General features: G+C 36.5%; 1 protein-coding gene and 1 pseudogene across 2 annotated transcripts in view; both read right to left on the bottom strand.

Annotated features, from left to right (window-relative positions):
• TMEM87A (transmembrane protein 87A) overlaps positions 1 to 17,105 on the bottom strand; it is a 44,851-nt gene that overhangs the window by 25,759 nt on the left and 1,987 nt on the right. For both annotated transcript variants that reach the window (XM_044231842.1, XM_044231843.1), the window contains exons 3-7: positions 14,838 to 14,923; positions 10,012 to 10,125; positions 7,829 to 7,882; positions 7,697 to 7,741; positions 1,129 to 1,246 (exon numbers count right to left, since the gene is read on the bottom strand). In XM_044231842.1, coding sequence (XP_044087777.1) covers positions 1,129 to 1,246; positions 7,697 to 7,741; positions 7,829 to 7,882; positions 10,012 to 10,125; positions 14,838 to 14,923 — 417 coding nt within the window. The remainder of the gene's footprint in view (positions 1 to 1,128; positions 1,247 to 7,696; positions 7,742 to 7,828; positions 7,883 to 10,011; positions 10,126 to 14,837; positions 14,924 to 17,105) is intronic.
• On the bottom strand, positions 12,829 to 12,929 carry LOC122894899 (annotated as a pseudogene).

Here is a 17,105-nt window from a genome sequence, read left to right as displayed (position 1 = left end):
ACTCAAGAAAGGAGGGGAGGGAAGAAAACTGCAAAGGAGGAAGAAACATAAAATAGAAACTAAAGAAAGTAAGACTGGTTAGTTAAGTGACCACAAAATTCCAAGAGGCGATGACTCCAGGAACTGGGTAAGAATAGAAAGGAGAACACTAAGAAAAACTGAGACACTAAAAACTTAACAAAGTCAATTAAATTCATAAATTTCCAAGTTTTCACTTGGTAACCAAGTTCTGACAAGTCAAGTCAAATACCAATTAAGAATCTTTTTTTTTTTTTTTTAAAGATTTTATTTATCAGAGAGAGAGAGAGGGAGAGAGAGCGAGCACAGGCAGACAGAATGGCAGGCAGAGACAGAGGGAGAAGCAGGCTCCCCGCCGAGCAAGGAGCCCGATGTGGGACTCGATCCCAGGACGCTGGGATCATGACCTGAGCCGAAGGCAGCTGCTTAACCAACTGAGCCACCCAGGCGTCCCACCAATTAAGAATCTTAAAAGCAGGGACGCCTGGGTGGCTCAGTTGGTTAAGCAGCTGCCTTCGGCTCAGGTCATGATCCCAGTGTCCTGGGATCGAGTCCCACATCGGGCTCCTTGCTCGGCGGGGAGCCTGCTTCTCCCTCTGCCTCTGCCTCTGCCTGCCACTTTGTCTGCCTGTGCTCGCTCTCTCCCTCTCTCTCTCTCTCATAAATAAATAAAATCTTTAAAAAAAAAAAAAAAGAAAGATTCTCTTTAACAAAAAAAAAAAGAAGAATCTTAAAAGCAGGAGGATCAAATGACGGAAAATGAAATCTGGTATCTATAATACATAACAAGAAAGCGTAAGTAAAGTGCCTGAAACTATGTCTGGTACACAAAACACTTCTTCTTCTTTTTTTTAAGATTTATCCATTTGCTAGACAGAGAGAGAGAGAGAATACAAGCAGGGGAAGCAGCAGACAGAAGGAGAGGGGAAGGAGGCTCCCCACTGAACAGGAAGCCCCACCAGGAGCTTGATCCCAGGACCCTTAATGGACTGAGCCACACTCAAAACAAACATTCTTAATTATTCCCTCCCTTACAGCAATTTTACACTACTGATCACACATGAAACAACTAGATAATATGAATAGTACAAAGGAACAAAATGTACTTACTGGTAAAAAGATTACTGAGTGAATTTTCTTTTGAGGATTCCTTTGAGGATGAAATGCCAATATGTACAATAAAAATGTATGGTGCATCTTGCCAAGTTTTCAGTGGGTCATGCATTGCCTGGAAAAAAAAAAAGACATCAAATCTGTAAGTCTTAAGAACTAAGAACATGTGTCAATATGAAAATCTTCTTCCAGAATGTGCCTAAAAACATAGCTGAGTTCTTCACTTTCATTCATTAAAACAGCAGGTACAACAGAACAAACAGGCCTATACTGCAAAAAGTATGTCAGACTACAAATTATTATATGACAGGACATTTTAGATCTTGTTATGCACAAAAATCATGTATTTAGCCATTTTTTTTTTAACAAGGAAAACCTCAGCTAAATATCACTAAATTGAATGTTGCATTAAGCCATGCTAGGATACTTGGTTATATTTTACATAGATAAAGTAAGGAGATTTAAATCACCTCAAAACAAAAAATACCCATGATGTTGACAGTGAATTATATTATAAACACTAACTCCTGAATTTAATTTCCTTTGTTCAATGTCCTTCTCAAAACTACCAGAATTTCTAGTGAAAAGGACTCACATTTTTATCAAAAATTAAATCATGGCTAGTCTATGTGGAGTCACTGTCTGTCAAAGTAAAGGAAGTGGAGGTAACAGCCTCCATGTATACAGAACAAGTTATTTGGGAAGAATCCGTTTCAAGACCAGTTATTCATAGCCCAAGCAAAAAGCTTTCAAAGGATTTGTTGTCATACTTACTAGCAGACTATGGACCCTCACAAACACAATACTAAAACACAAAGTTAAAGGAGAAAATTACTGGCTTCTTCCTTGTGTGAAAGGAGGTATCACTGCTTAGACTTACAATTTATTATCTTCTGATCTTAAAATTAAAAGAAACTTTTTACCCAGACACCTCCAGGTAAGTGTCATCGATCTATAAAACCCCTCAAAGTGGATAACAGAGTTTACATATTTATGTGTTTTCCTGTGGAGCCACAGGTTTTCTCAAAATGTTCAAATTATCCTACAACCCAAGAAAAGGCCAAAACAAGAGTTCAAAACTTATCTTCCATGCCCAAATTACAAGTGTCAAAGTAGATTAAATGACTCTACAGCTATAATACATTTACTAGGTTATCTTAGTAACTTAAGAACATAAATGCCATACTGAATCACATATTGTTTTTATCTCTGCCCGAAGGCCTCTTTCTGATAAAATTAAGGGGTTATTTATGAGAAAAATTTAAAGCTTCAAAGTTATAGGTACATCACGTCCTTTACCCATAATTAACTGAATCTTCCCTGAACTTATGTGTGCATTAACCAATAAAACTTAGTTTGGTGTAATAAGCTGCTTTGGTATTAATTCTACACACCTTAAAACTGCCTCTTACAAATTTCAGAAGGGACTCATTAATTCTCACATTCCAGGATTTGACAAAGTTTCCATCTAACCCTGGGATAGACATTATTTTGAGCCAATAAAAATAACCATATGCCAAGTTTTGACTTCGTAACCAGGCTTTGACAAGTCTAAAGTCTAGTTCAGAATACTGAGAACATAATACCAATTAAGAATCTTAAAAGAGGGGTGCCTGGGTGGCTCAGTTGCTAAGCGTCTGCTTTCGGCTCCTGTCATGATCCCAGGGTCCTGGGATCGAGCCCCACATCGGGCTGCCTGCTCAGCAGGGAGCTTGCTTCTCCCTCTCCCACTCCCCTTGCTTGTGTTCCCTCTCTCACTGTGTCTCTCTCTGTCAAATAAATAAGTAACTCTTAAAAAAAAAAATCTTAAAAGATATGCCAGGCACTCTGGCACGGGTTTAACATTTATTATAGTGCTTAATCCTCACAACAACCACGTATGAGAGGTACTACTATTAATTAGCTCCTTCATAACTGTCCTTTAAGAAGTGAATGGATAGGGGTGCCTGGGTGGCTCAGTGGGTTAGAAGCCTCTGCCTTCAGTTCAGGTCATGATCTCAGGGTCCTGGGATTGAGCCCCCCGTCGAGCTCTCTGCTCGGCGGGGAGCCTGCTTCCCTTCTTCTCTCTCTGCCTGCCTCTCTGCCTACTTGTGATCTCTGTCTGTCAAATGAATAAATAAAATCTTAAAAAAAAAAAGTGAATAGATAAAATAAACTGTGATACATTCAAGTAATGGAATATTATTTAGCACTAAAAGGAAATGAACTATCAAAGCCATGAGAATGCATGGAGAAACCTTAAACTCACAATACTAAGTGAAAGAAGCCCATCTGAAAAGGCTATATATCACACAATTTCAACTATAAAACATTCCGGAAAATGCAAAACTATGGAGACAGTAAAACAACAACAGAAAACAATCAGGGTGCCTGGGTGGCTCAGTCAAGCATCTGACTCTCGATTTCAGCTCAGGTCATGATCTCAGGGTATGAGACTGAGCCCCCTGTGGGGCTCCACACTCAGCAGGGAGTTGGCTTGAGATTTTCTCACCCTTTCTATCTGTACACCCCCCCCTTCCAAATAAATAAATCAATAAATCTCTAAAGAAAAAAATCAATGACTGCCAGGGGCTTGAAGGGAAGGAGAGATGACTAGGTAGAGAGAGCACTGAGGATTTTTAGGGCAATGAAACTATTCTCTATATTATAATGGTATATATCGGTCATTTTACATTTGACTAAAAACAAAACGCTGTATAACACAAGGAACTAACTCCAATGTAACTATGGGCTTTGGTTGGTAACAACGTGTCAATGTTGATTCATCAACTGTAACAAATGTGTCACACTGGCTGGTGCAAGATGGGGAGGGGGGTCTGTGCGTTTATGAAGGAGCTATATGGGACCCCTGCCTATTGCTCAATTGTGTTATGAATCTAAAGCTGCTCTAAAAAAGGAAATCTACTAATTTAAAAAACATTACAATGGTAAATAAATCACATTACTGCTTAAATCAAACCATAAAATTGAATTAATAGAAACATTAATACTTCTTAGAAAGAAAAGACAGAGAAAAGCCCCTTTGTCTAAAAAACTTGTTTTATCAGAGCTTTAAAAAAAGGAGGAGGTGCTGAACTTGTGATTACCCTTTAAATAGAATTATTAGGGGCACCTGGGTGGCTCAGTTGGTTAAGGATCTGCCTTCAGTTTGGATCATGTTCCCAGGGTGTTGGGCTCAAGCCCCATGTCAGGCTCCCTGCTCAGTGGGGAGTCTATTTCTCCCTCTCCCCCATTTTCGTTCTCTATCTCAAATAAATAAAATCTTTTTAAATAAATAAAAATAGTATTATTAAAGTATTCTCCTCTTAGGCGCAATTTTCAGGAAGAATGATCAAAGGACAGATAAATCTCTGACTTTTTATTATAACCTGACTAAATATCTCTAAATAAATATTACTTGTGATATTCATCAGGGTCATATTCCAGCCAGCTTTAATCACTAGGAACAGGGCTCAAGACTTGAGCAAATTTTAGAAGTATGCTATGCTCAGAGTGTGCCTGGCTGACTCAGTTGGTGAAAACGTGACTCTTGATCTTCGAGTTCTGAGGGTGCAGAGAATATTTAAAGGGGCGCCTTGGGAAGCTCAGTGGGCTAAAGTCTCTGCCCTCAGCTCAGGTCATGATCCCAGAGTCCTGGGATCGAGTCCTGCATCAGGCTCTCTGCTTGGCAGGAAGCCTGCTTCTCCCTCTCCCACTCCCCCTTGCTTGTGTTCCCTCTCTCACTGTGTCTCTCTCTGTCAAATAAATAAATAAAATCTTAAAAAATAAAAAAATAAATAAGAAAAATAAAATACAGTATAAAATCTTTTAAAAAATAAAATCATTTAAAAAAATGCTATACACAAAAGGCCACTGAATAAAAGCACAATTACAAACAACCTATCTGCATACAAATAAATGTTTAGCTTCAGCAATAATTTTTTATAAATACAATTTACAACAATTTAATCTGACAAACTGCATAAAATGTTTTAAATTATAACAGTCATTGTGAGCACAGAGGGAAATTCAATCCTCTTTTCTTAGGACAATAAATTGCTGTTATTTTTCTCTAGAATAAAATATAAACATATAGAACAAAATATACATAGAACATATAGAACAAATAGAACAAAATATTTAAAAAGAACTTATAAATTATAAATTGTGCATACACTTGGAACCAGCTATTCAACCTCTAGGAATTTAGGCTAAGAAAATAAATGTGCTCAGGGTACCTGGGTGGCTCAGTGAGTTGAGCATTTCCTACTCTTGTTCTCAACTTGGTCTTGATCTCAGAGTCATGAATTCAAGCCCCAGTGTGGAGCCTACTTTTAAAAAAAAGAAGTATGCACAAAGATATAGCAGTACATTAGGAATGGGACCTTATCTATAATAGGGAAAATTTGGAAACAAAACAATATACATCAATCAGGAGTTAAGTATAAAAATCATGGTGAAATGAAAAAGTATGCAACCATTAAAAAAGTGAAATAGCACTCAATGTACCAATCTAGTAAGTGAAAACAAAAAATTATATAGCAGTATATATAACATTTGGTCAGTAAATATCTGTTCTGTGTAATCACACTGAACTGATAGAAAATAAAATTACAAGGGATTTACTTTTAAGTGTATAGAAGCAACATGTGCCAACATGAAGTTTTTTGAAACCAGAATATAAAATTTTTTTTAAACATTCAAAATTAATCACTGAAGTGCTGTTTAAAATTGCAAGATAATGAAACACATAAACGTCTGACAATGGATCTTTTGCTAACAAATTACAATGTATGAATATAATAAAATAATCTGCAGAGACCTAAATAATGATGTCATACAATATTTACTAAACTAGAAGGAAGTACGTTATACTGCCAAGCTAAAAAAAACGCTACAACGTAATACATATTGTAGGATTCCCATTATTAAATAAATAGAAGTATGTTCAGAGACAAAAGATTATAAAATAAATATATTTATACTCTACAGTGTGTGGTAGTATTAGATGATTATTTCTTCTTTGCATTTATGTATGTTTTCTAAATTTTTGATAGTGAATATATGCAGATTAGCAATAAGAAAAAAAATTTTTTTTAATGAAGTCTGCAGTGCCAAACTCATCTTTAGGTTAAAATTCCATAAACTATAAATCGGGGCAGGGAAAGTGGGGGACACTTCCAGAATAGCAGAATGAGGACCTCTGAAAAGACACTTATCCCCAAAAGCAACAAGAACATGGGCAAAATGATCTAAATCAACATTTCTGCCAAGTCCAGAAATTAGCTAAAAACTTGCGCCAACCCTAAATGTGTTTCCTTAAGAAAAACAGCTGGGTGTCTTTAAGAAAAACAAGCCTGTGGTGTTTTTGTTCATCCTAATCCCACGTCCCTCTTCCAAACACCTTAAAACCAAAGTTCTCACAACTGTAATGGCTGTGAAAAACAGCAGTTTGGCAGCCACTGGAAAAAACAGAGCTGGTTTGGAGCTGCCCTCAAACCCAGTGGCAGAGCTCTCTGGCAGGTGCTGAAAAGCTCCTTTCCCAGGTCTTATCTTTTTATATGACCTAATCCATCCTCATATAGGATCCTATACTCAAGGCACCATCAAAGGCACTCAGCAGCAACTGTGACAGATCATAACTGTCCCCCTCCCTCAGCTGATGTTAGCAGGCTGGGCTATCAAGAGGCTGACTAAAAACTTAAAAGGAAAGACTGGAAATGAGATGATCACAGGTGGTCTCAAGGGTGACAAGGGTGGGAAGAGAAGTGACTGCTAATGGCTTTCCCATAATCAAAATAGTGACTTTCTGGGGTGACAAAGATGTTCTGGAATTAGATCCTGATTGGTGGTTGCACAACTTCTGAATATACTATATAAAACACTGAATTATAGCTTTTAAAAGGCTGAATTCTGAGATATGTCTGAATAAAGTCATTATAAAATTTAAAACTTTAATCAGTTTTGTAAAAAAGCATGATCCAACATGGTTAACAGTCTTATTTCCTCTGTATTTTTAAGAGGTAAAGTTTTGAGGAATTAGTTATTGTGAATTAGAAAGTGAATTATGAAAATAAAGGCTTATTTATCATTTTCAACCTTATTTCAACTTTCCAAACTGTCTTCCAGTTATACTCTATCATAAGATAACTTTAGATGTAGTTTGAGGATCTTTTTTAAAGGTTCTTCCTATTTATGAGTCACATCTATTGGCTGATGATTACAAAAACAACAGACTTTAACAAATAGGGAAAATACAGGAAATACATAGAAGAAAATAAAAATTGCTCATATTATCCACAACAACCATTACTAACACTTTCGGGTTTAAAGGTTTGTTTTTGTTTGTTTGTTTGTTTTGTTTTTTTAGTAATCTCTACACCCAATGTGGGATATGAACTGAGAACCCCAAGATCAAGAGTCAGACGCTCTACTGACTGAGCCAGGCAGGCGCCTCAGCATTTTGTGTTTAAACTTCGATTCTTAAATTTCTTTTTAAATGGTACAATATCAATAAGATTCAAAACACATAAACCTAAGAAACTGAAGTATGTGTACATTGTTCCAAATTAGCTACTATACTTACAGTTTTGTCTCCGGTAAGAGTAAGATTTGTTCCATTCTCCTTAGCCTTTAAACATTAAAAAAAAAAGGAAAAGAAAATTAATTCAGAATTTTTACTTTACTCTCAGAAACACATAACAATGCAAACAATTACCTCCTGTTTTTCTCCTAAGAGAGGCAATCGATGTACAAAATCCCCAGAAAAGCTCTATGAAAGAAACAGAACATTAAAATTAAAGAAGTATAATAGTTAAACATAGTTCAAAATCCACAGAAATGATTAAAGCAAAACTTATTGTAACAGTAAAAAAATATGGCACTGACAGACAAAAGATTTCCAATGAACCATAAACAAGTGAGTAGACTAAACTGAGAACTAAAAAATAGTATCAGACTAAACTGGCCATTCAATTTTTCTATTAAGAATTAAAGACATTTAAGAATTTAAAAAACCCTTAAACAGAAGGTATATGCTTAGTATGGAGAGAGCTTATGGTTGCCTCTCCTGCTACAGATGAGAAAAATATGGCTATATGTTATAAAGCTTTAGATGGAAAAATGGGATTTGAACATAGGATTTTCAACTCTTGGGTCTACTGAGTTAAGTGCTCCTTCCACCACAACACACTCACGCCTATAAAAAAAAAACTACACTAACTACCTTTCTTATCAGTTATCAGCAGATGAGGCATTTACCTTCCTGAGTAATTAGAACATGTATTTCAACTCTGTTACATTAGACTGGAGGAGGAGAGGTAAGCTTACTAATAGGGGTGTATGCCCCAGACCCTGGAAAGATTATAGCAGATCTCAAAGTGAACCTTGGGCAACACTATACAACAGGTAGCTTTCCATGATAAAATCCAAGAAAAGCCAACCAATCTTCCCAGGCTAGAAAACTAACAGAAAGTCTCTTACTCAACATTCCACTGTTTCTAGATTCCTTATTCTTCCACCATTATAAAGATATCTTTTTTCTCCAAATCCATAAACTCTAAGCTATAACAAGAACTGAACTATCAATTGTTATAGTTAGATTATCAATTACCTCATTTGCTTACTAATCACTAATTATTAAATTAAGGTCTTCTTATAAACCAACTTTACTTCTAGTAATTGGACACAAAACCTAGCTTTTGGTGAACTCTTCAAGAATGGTGAAGAGCTTTTGGTGAACTTCTTCAAGGCAATTTGCCTAATATTCCAAAGCAATAAACACAGTAAGGACAAAAAGGCTATAGTTAACAAGAACTATTTTCAACACCCATAAAATATATAATTTCTCCATCAAAAAACTGGTGCTAGATCCTATTTCTAAGAAAAAAAAATTTTCGAAGATAAATTCCAATTACATGATTACATATGTGTAAGCATTAAAAATACACATTATTTACCTCTTCTCCTTTACTCAAGAAAAAGTATGAAATTCAACTCTTTGAGTTCAGGTCTGTAGCAGTAAAATCTAGAAACACTGATTTTTCTGAAAACATATTAATTAGATGAGATGACAAGAGAACTGAAAATTGGGGGTTTCAAATGTCCATCAGTGGATGAATGGATTAAAAAAAAATTTGGTATCGGGACGCCTGGGTGGCTCAGTTGGTTAAGCAGCTGCCTTCGGCTCGGGTCATGATCCCAGCGTCCTGGGATTGAGTCCCACATCGGGCTCCTTGCTCGGCGGGGAGCCTGCTTCTCCCTCTGCCTCTGCCTGCCTCTCTGTCTGCCTGTGCTCGCTCTCTCTCCCTCTCTCTGACAAATAAATAAAATCTTTAAAAAAAAAAAAATTTGGTATATATATATATGCAATTCATACTTAAAAAAAGAATTAAATAATATATGGATGAACCTTGAAAATATTTCACTAAGAGAAAGAAGCCAAACAAATATTTTATGATTCCATTCCTTTGAAGAATCTAGAATACTGAAATTCATAAAGACAAAGTAGAATAGTTGTTAGCAGGGATGGAGGGGGGAGGGGAGTGTTATTGTTTCATGGTTATGAAGTGTCAGTTTGGGATGATTAAAGTTCTGGAGATGGCTACTGGTGATAGTTGCCCAATAATACAAAAGTACTTAATGCCCCCGAAGGACACACTTGAAAATGGTTAAAATGGTAAAAAAAATTTTTTACCATAAAAAAAAAAAAAGGGGGATTTGCTTTTTACACATGAAGGAAGGCACATCCTCTTTTTGATGAGATAAATATTAAATGGCTGACTATGCAAGTTATTTCTGTCAGAACAAAGAATTGGGAAGTGGGAAATGGGGAATCACCAAAAATACAGGTATTAGACATTTTACCTCTTCTATTTCCCTCCAACCACTATCAAATATTACCTGTGTTTTAAAGAGTTCACTGCAGTTCTGGAACAATTTTGATGATGTTTGATATTTCCCAGACAAACCTTTTTTTTCCTTAAGGTTTTCCAAATATGTCTCCACTTCTTCTGCCTGTAAAAACAGAAAATACAAAGTACACAACTTACTTTTCACAAGGAAGGTATTTAGAAAACACCAAATAGATTGCTTACAGGACAGACACATTGTTGAATTTGCTATTTTAGAAGTTAACAGCATCAGATAAAAACTGTGTAACAGTATCCAAGAATCTAACAGTATTAGACTCTGAAGTACTAAAATTCTAGTCCACTGCTTACAAAGAGTAGTTCTAAAAGTTCTAGGAAGACCTGGAAAATGTCAGAGTCCAGAAGGTTTTGTCACAGGAACATACATTTACAAGAGTTAAAAGACTAAACTGCCAACACCAACAAAAAGATATACTTGTGCTCATAAGCTAAGATAGAGTACAAAACTGCTGTAGCTATTCACAGCCCACTGTGGATATTCTGAGAAAAATTCACCATTTCTGTGGCTGCATCCATCAGTTCTGCAACTTTTCTCCTATACCTACATCCCTACTCTTTCCCTCTTTTCCCTAAGCTCCAGTTTTACATCTCCAACTAGCTGCATGTCATTTCCAGAATTCTGTCCTGTGGCAACCCGAGATAATTTTTACGTTCTTATCTTACCTATAAAGACCAGATCTGCTTAAGTTATTGACCAGTTTATCACTAGTATCAAATGTACGAAGTTTTTACCTGTAAATTCAATTAGTGATTGATTAAGAGCAAAAGATCAATAATGCTTCAAACTACACTCTGGACATACTATCATTTCTCTTTAAATTCTTCAGTCCTTCCCCCCATTCTACCTCCTATACAATGTTGTATAACAAAAGCAAAAAACAGTCACCGACACCACAAAAAAGGTAATGTAAAACCCTAATACAAGGCAGGAATTCAAAATCCTTAAGGTTTGGAAAACCAAGTAGATGGTGGTCATTTTTTTAAAAACCAATTAGAATATCTTTGAAATGGAAAAAAAAAAAAGAAATAAATGGAGGCTAGAAACAGAATGGAAAAGTCCTGAAAAATCCATGTTGGAGCCATATATATTCAGTGCCCAAGTACAGTGTACTATGTCAACTGTGAAATGAGATCTAAAACTAATTCCACACTACTACTAATAAAGTGATAGGTTATTTGCTTTGTACTGATAATGCAAAAGTAATGATGGGTAAAATTCCTGCCCCTTATCAGGAATCAAGGCAGTGACATCGAATTGTACCAGTAGTCATTGCAGTCAGTCATACACAGCTTAAAAAAAAAAAAAAAAGCCAGTTTTACTAAGAATGTCTTCAATGAACAGTAAAATCTATTGTTATTAAATCTGGACTTTGTATTTTTTAATATTCTACGAGACAAAATGGGAAATACGCAAAATACTATAAAAAAGATAAAACACTATACAACTGTTTTGACTTATAACCTGAACTATCCACTTTTTCCATTTACCTCCAAGAATAACTGACAAACTATAGGTTATTCAGATTTGGTTATTTGGGAGATACTTTCTTGAAAATGGGCGAAGGGAGGCTGTTCTTCAAGGAAGACAACCGAAAGTATTCTTTGCCAATGATAAAATTTGAGCTTTCAAACTACATCTTCCTCACAATACTTAAGTCCCTAATACTTAAGGAGTTTCTGATGTGACAGGAGGGTGATATTAAAAAATATAACTTCAGGACACCTGTGTGGCTCAGTGGGTTAAGCATCTGCCTTTAGCTCAGGTCATGAACCCAGGGTCCTGGGATCAAGCCCCATGTATGGCTACCTGCTCAGTGGGGAGCCTAGTTCTCCCTCTGCCTGATGCTCCCCATTTGTGTGTGCTCTCTCTGACAAATAAGTATAATCTTTAAAAATATGTACATATATATATATACACACACACATATATATAAAAAACACTTCAACTTAATTGTAAAATAAGTTAATATTTTAAAGATTTATAAAATTCAGTCAAGCACTATTTTCAAAATAACCAAAATTAGACATACATAAAAGACCAAAGTGCATGACACACCAACTTATTTAAATACAAAAGAGAAAGAATAAAGTTGACTGATATGCTCTCAGATACCACAATGCCACCAACCTTTAAGAAACTCTACTTGTGGGATGCCTGGGTGGCTCAGTTGGTTAAGCAGCTGCCTTCGGCTCAGGTCATGATCCCAGCATCCTGGGATCAAGTCCCACATCGGGCTCCTTGCTCTGCAGGGAGCCTGCTTCTCCCTCTGCCTCTGCCTGCCTCTCTGTCTGCCTGTGCTCGCTCGCTCTCTCTCCCTCTCTCTCTGACAAATAAATAAATAAAATCTTTAAAAAAAAAAAAAAGAAATTCTACTTGTTACATTTCGGTATAAAATCAAAGAACACTATCCACAATTATCTGAAAACACTTAAAATATCATCCCCTTTTCCAACTATCTATCTGTATTATGAGGCCACATTTTGTGCATATACATCACAATAATACATCACAATAAACTGAGTGAAGAAGATATAAGAATTCAGCTGTCTTCTACTATATCCAACATCAAATGAAGAAAGGGCTTTGCAAAAATACAAAATAATACCTCTTCTGTGTTTTTTGGAAAAATCTATTTTTCAGTAAAAGTAAGTTTTTTGTATTAACATGCAATGACTTATTACTGCTACTATAAAATAAATTAATACATATTTCTGTATTTTCTGTTTTAATTTCTAATACAGTAACCCACATGAACAGAAGGTTTTTTGGAAACTATAGTAATTTTTTTTTAATACGGAATGCTTCATGAATTATGTGTCATTCTTGTGCAGAGGCCATGCTAATCTTCTGTATTGTTCCAATTTTAGTATATGCGCTTGTTAGAAGGTGGAGGAGGAACAATAAAGTATTCCACAAACTGAGAAGGTATTCTGAGACCAGAAAATGAAGGAGGCAACTCTCCACAGTTTATGCATAATTTTATTCAGGGTAACTTACTGACAGGGGGAGGGAAATGGGCATAGGACAATACATGGGAGCTGAAGAGTTATTCTCCGCAAAATCCAGACCCTAGTCCATAGATTTTATACAGTGAGCAGACATAAAGAAGGGCACTGTAGTGAGATCAAAGGATTCCCATGCACCTGTAAAGGGCCTGCAGGCACCTAATAAACAGCTAATCATTAATTAGATCTTGTGGCACTACCTGTGCATCAGGAAGGGTAAAGACAATGTTATCTCTAACAGATTCATGGAAGGCCAAAACAAGCCTCCCCCAATCCTGGCTTTCCCTTTTCTTTTCTTAAAGAAGGCATTCCCTTTTCTTTTCTTAAAATTTTTGCATATTTATTAAATTCAATTAGTTAACATATAGTGTTTATTAATTTCAGGGATAGAGTTCAGTGATTCATCAGTCTTATATGTGATGGATGGTACTTATCCATCACAGGACCTCCTTAATACCCATCAACCAGTTACCCTATAACTACTCTTATAGTCACCCTTTACAGGGTCTCTTATGGTTGGGCACATGGGTGGCTCAGTCAGTTAAGTGTCTGCCTTCTGCTCAGAAGTCCTGGGATCAGGTCCTGAGTCCTGGGATCAGGTCTTGCATTAGGCTCCCTGCTCAGCAGGCAGTCTGCTTTTCCTCCTACCCTTCACCCCACTCATGCTCTCCCTCTCTCAAACAATAAAAAATATATAAAATCTTTAAACAAAAAAGTCTCTTCTGGTTTGTCTCCCTCTCTGATTTCATCTTGTTTTATCTTTCCCTCCTTTCCCTAATGATCCTTTGTTTTGCTTCTTAAATTCCACATAGGAGTGAATCATGTAACTGTCTTTCTCTGATTGACCTATTTCACTTAACATAATACCCTCTAGTTCCAACCACATTGTTGCAAATGGCAAGATTTCTTTTTTTTTTGATGGCTAAATAGTATTCCGTTGTATGTATATACCACATCTTCTTTATCCATTCATCTGTCAATGGACAGCTGGGCTCTTTCCATCATTTGGCTATATATGCTGCTATAAACGTTTGGGTGCAGGTGCCCCTTTGGATCATTATATCTGTATCTTTGGGGTAAATACCTAGTAGTATAATTGCTGGGTTGTAGGGTAGTTCTATTTTCAACTTTTTGAGGAACCTCCATACTGTTTTCCAAAGTGGTTACACCAGCTTACATTCCCACCAACAGTGTAGGAAAGCTCCCCTTTCTCCATATCCTCACCAACATCCAGTGCTTGCTGACTTACACATTTTAGTCATTCTGATTGGTGCGAGGTGGTATCTCATTGTGGTTTTGATTTGTAATTCCCCAATGCAGACTGTCACTGAGCAATTTTTCAAGTGTCTGTTGGCCATTTGTATGTCTTCTTCAGAGAACTGTCTGTTCATGCATTCTGCCCATTTCTTGATTGGATTATTCTTTGGGTGTTGAGTTTAGTAAGTTCTTTATAGATTTTGGATATTCCTAAGGTTATGTATAACAATCTCTAAGAGGACTGGAACACACAGCCCCATAAGAAAAGTAACAGACAAACGAACAAAATGGGGGGCCAAAGATGGGAATCAGTACCGTCAGCACTTCTATAGTGCTGCTAAAGTGAGGAGGAGTATGCAGTAATTTTTAAGGGTTGAGACCAAAAAGTTTGCTAGCATTGTAGGTCTGCAAACTGGGAAGCACAGAAGATTCTAATTTCCACTCTTTCCCTCCTAGTTACATGACACTCCTTCCTCTATAAGGTAGGACACGATGATATTTAAAGTCCAAGAAGTCTGTTAATTTTATATTTACCTTGAAGTTGTAGATTTCATTGTAACAATCAGCACTTTTCAGATACCAGGTTATATTCAAAGATACATCACAAGGTTCTCCGTCAACTATAAAAGAAGAAAACTTTGTGAATAAAGATGATTCCCAAACAAAGCATTTTTCCTAGGCTGTTACTCACATTCTATTTTTCCTGCTAACTTTAGGTATTCAAAGACCACCTCTTCTATGAACATAAGGTAATATACGTAAAAAGAAGTGGATCTTCTTCAGATAAAAGTACTATTGTTGGGGCACCTGGGTGGCTCAGTGGGTTAAGCCGCTGCCTTCGGCTCAGGTCATGATCTCAGGGTCCTGGGATCAAGTCCCGCATCGGGCTCTCTGCTCGGCAGGGAGCCTGCTTCCCTCCCTCTCTCTCTGCCTGCCTCTCCATCTACTTGTGATTTCTCTCTGTCAAATAAATAAATAAAATCTTTAAAAAAAAAAAAAAGTACTATTGTTCACAAAAGAAGTTTCTGACCTGCTTAAGTGTATCTACTTTTATGCCTTAAAACCTCAATTCCTGGTTCTCTGTTGGAAAAAACCTGGAAGTGATAAAGCAGTCCTCAGTTAAACCCAGTCTTCTATTATCATTCAAATATTTACTGAGCAGAACACTTAAGCATACAAAGCTACATGACAGTATAGGCTGGAGAACAGGACTCCTAAGGAGGCTACATTCTAGTTGGAGAAACAAGGAATAACATTAGGGACATCATAAGGCAGTATTCAAAAATAGTTCCACTGAGGAAAAATTAATGGCTTAGACCTTGAAAGATATCAAAACTAGACAGAAAGAACTAAGGAAAAAAAGCAAACCTGGGGAAGGAAGGAAGAGCAAAAGCAAAAATGAAAAACTCTTCCCAAAACCCACCTTAAGAGAGGCCTCAAGGAATCTTAAGAAGTCAGAGTGGCCTCATAACTCATTAACAATGCCTGGAACACAATATGCTAGAGGGCCAAGGCATTAGTCTGAAAACGTGAGAGCATAAATCTGACTGTATCACACATCAGCTGTCCCACCTGGAAGTCAGTTTATCTTTGATTCCAGCTGCGTTATGGAAAATATACTACAAGATACCTGCTTTATGCAAATGTGACAAAGATAAACATGACTGTATCTAGGAATCTGTTTTTGGTTCTTAACAAAAGGCGCACACCTAAAATTATAACCTTCCCTTTTGTGTTTTAAATTGTTTTCTCAAATTAATTTTCAAGTGACACACTTTTACAAGGCTCAATTAAAATATACAAAACTCTGATGTGCTAAATAGAATTTATGGAAATGATAAAAAGGATATTTGCAATCTCACTGTAAACTATTCAGAAGAACCATACAAATTCTTCTATTAACTAAATAGAAGCCAATAAGAAAATCCCCTAAACAAAAGATCTTCAGAAAGACTTGGCTGCAAAAATACTACTATATGTTAAAAGACACCATTCCAAACTTTGTATAGATGGATTTAGAGACGAAAATGGTCCCGGCAATTTCATGGAAAGCTATACCATAGCCCTAAAGGTATAAAATCGGAGACAAGGTAAATGTGAGCTAACAGAGAAGTAACAAAAGGAAACACAGTATAATTTTTTAGAAGTCTCAAATTCTCCCCCAAAACGAAATATAAACTGCAAAATAGCAGCTTGCGTAAGGTGGCAAAGCACCAGTTGATTAAAAAACAGGTGAGAAAAGACTATAGATGATAAAAAGGTAGAATAGCATGCAGGCTGTCAGGCTATTCCAAAAAACCAAATACTGCTATCCTTAAAAGTTAGTCTTATCTAGCACACCAACCTCACAAGACAGACCAGTTTGTTTCAGTAATCTCATTTAAACCAAATTTAAGTCCTTAGTCAAGAAATTGCATTTTCATAGACACAGTCTGTTTTTCATAGCAATTTTTGGCCCCCTTCACTCCTGTTAGACTGTAAGCTCAGGAAGAAAGAAGGCCTTTTCTATCACTCCCTTGGAATCTAAAACAATGCCTGGCGCATAGTAGGTTTTTAATAACTACTTAGTAAATGATTAAAACAAAATCAACCAACTACAACTTATAACTTTGCACTTTCATGGAGAAAGACAGGCAAAGAAGCACAAATGGATGACCTGAACTTTTATCCCTGATGCTGAAAGAGAGTTTTACCCATGATCATTTATTCCCTAAAATAAAATCAGTTTCAAAAATAAAAGGAAGCCTTTCTTTAATACGCAATGGGATATTCTGGATTCAGATACAGTGGTTTTTCTCAGTG

This window comes from Neovison vison, chromosome 13 (genome assembly GCF_020171115.1).
Source record: "Neovison vison isolate M4711 chromosome 13, ASM_NN_V1, whole genome shotgun sequence".
Classification (NCBI taxonomy): domain Eukaryota; kingdom Metazoa; phylum Chordata; class Mammalia; order Carnivora; family Mustelidae; genus Neogale; species Neogale vison.
Note: the sequence above shows the minus strand (reverse complement) of the source record. Positions and strands in the feature narration are given on the sequence as shown.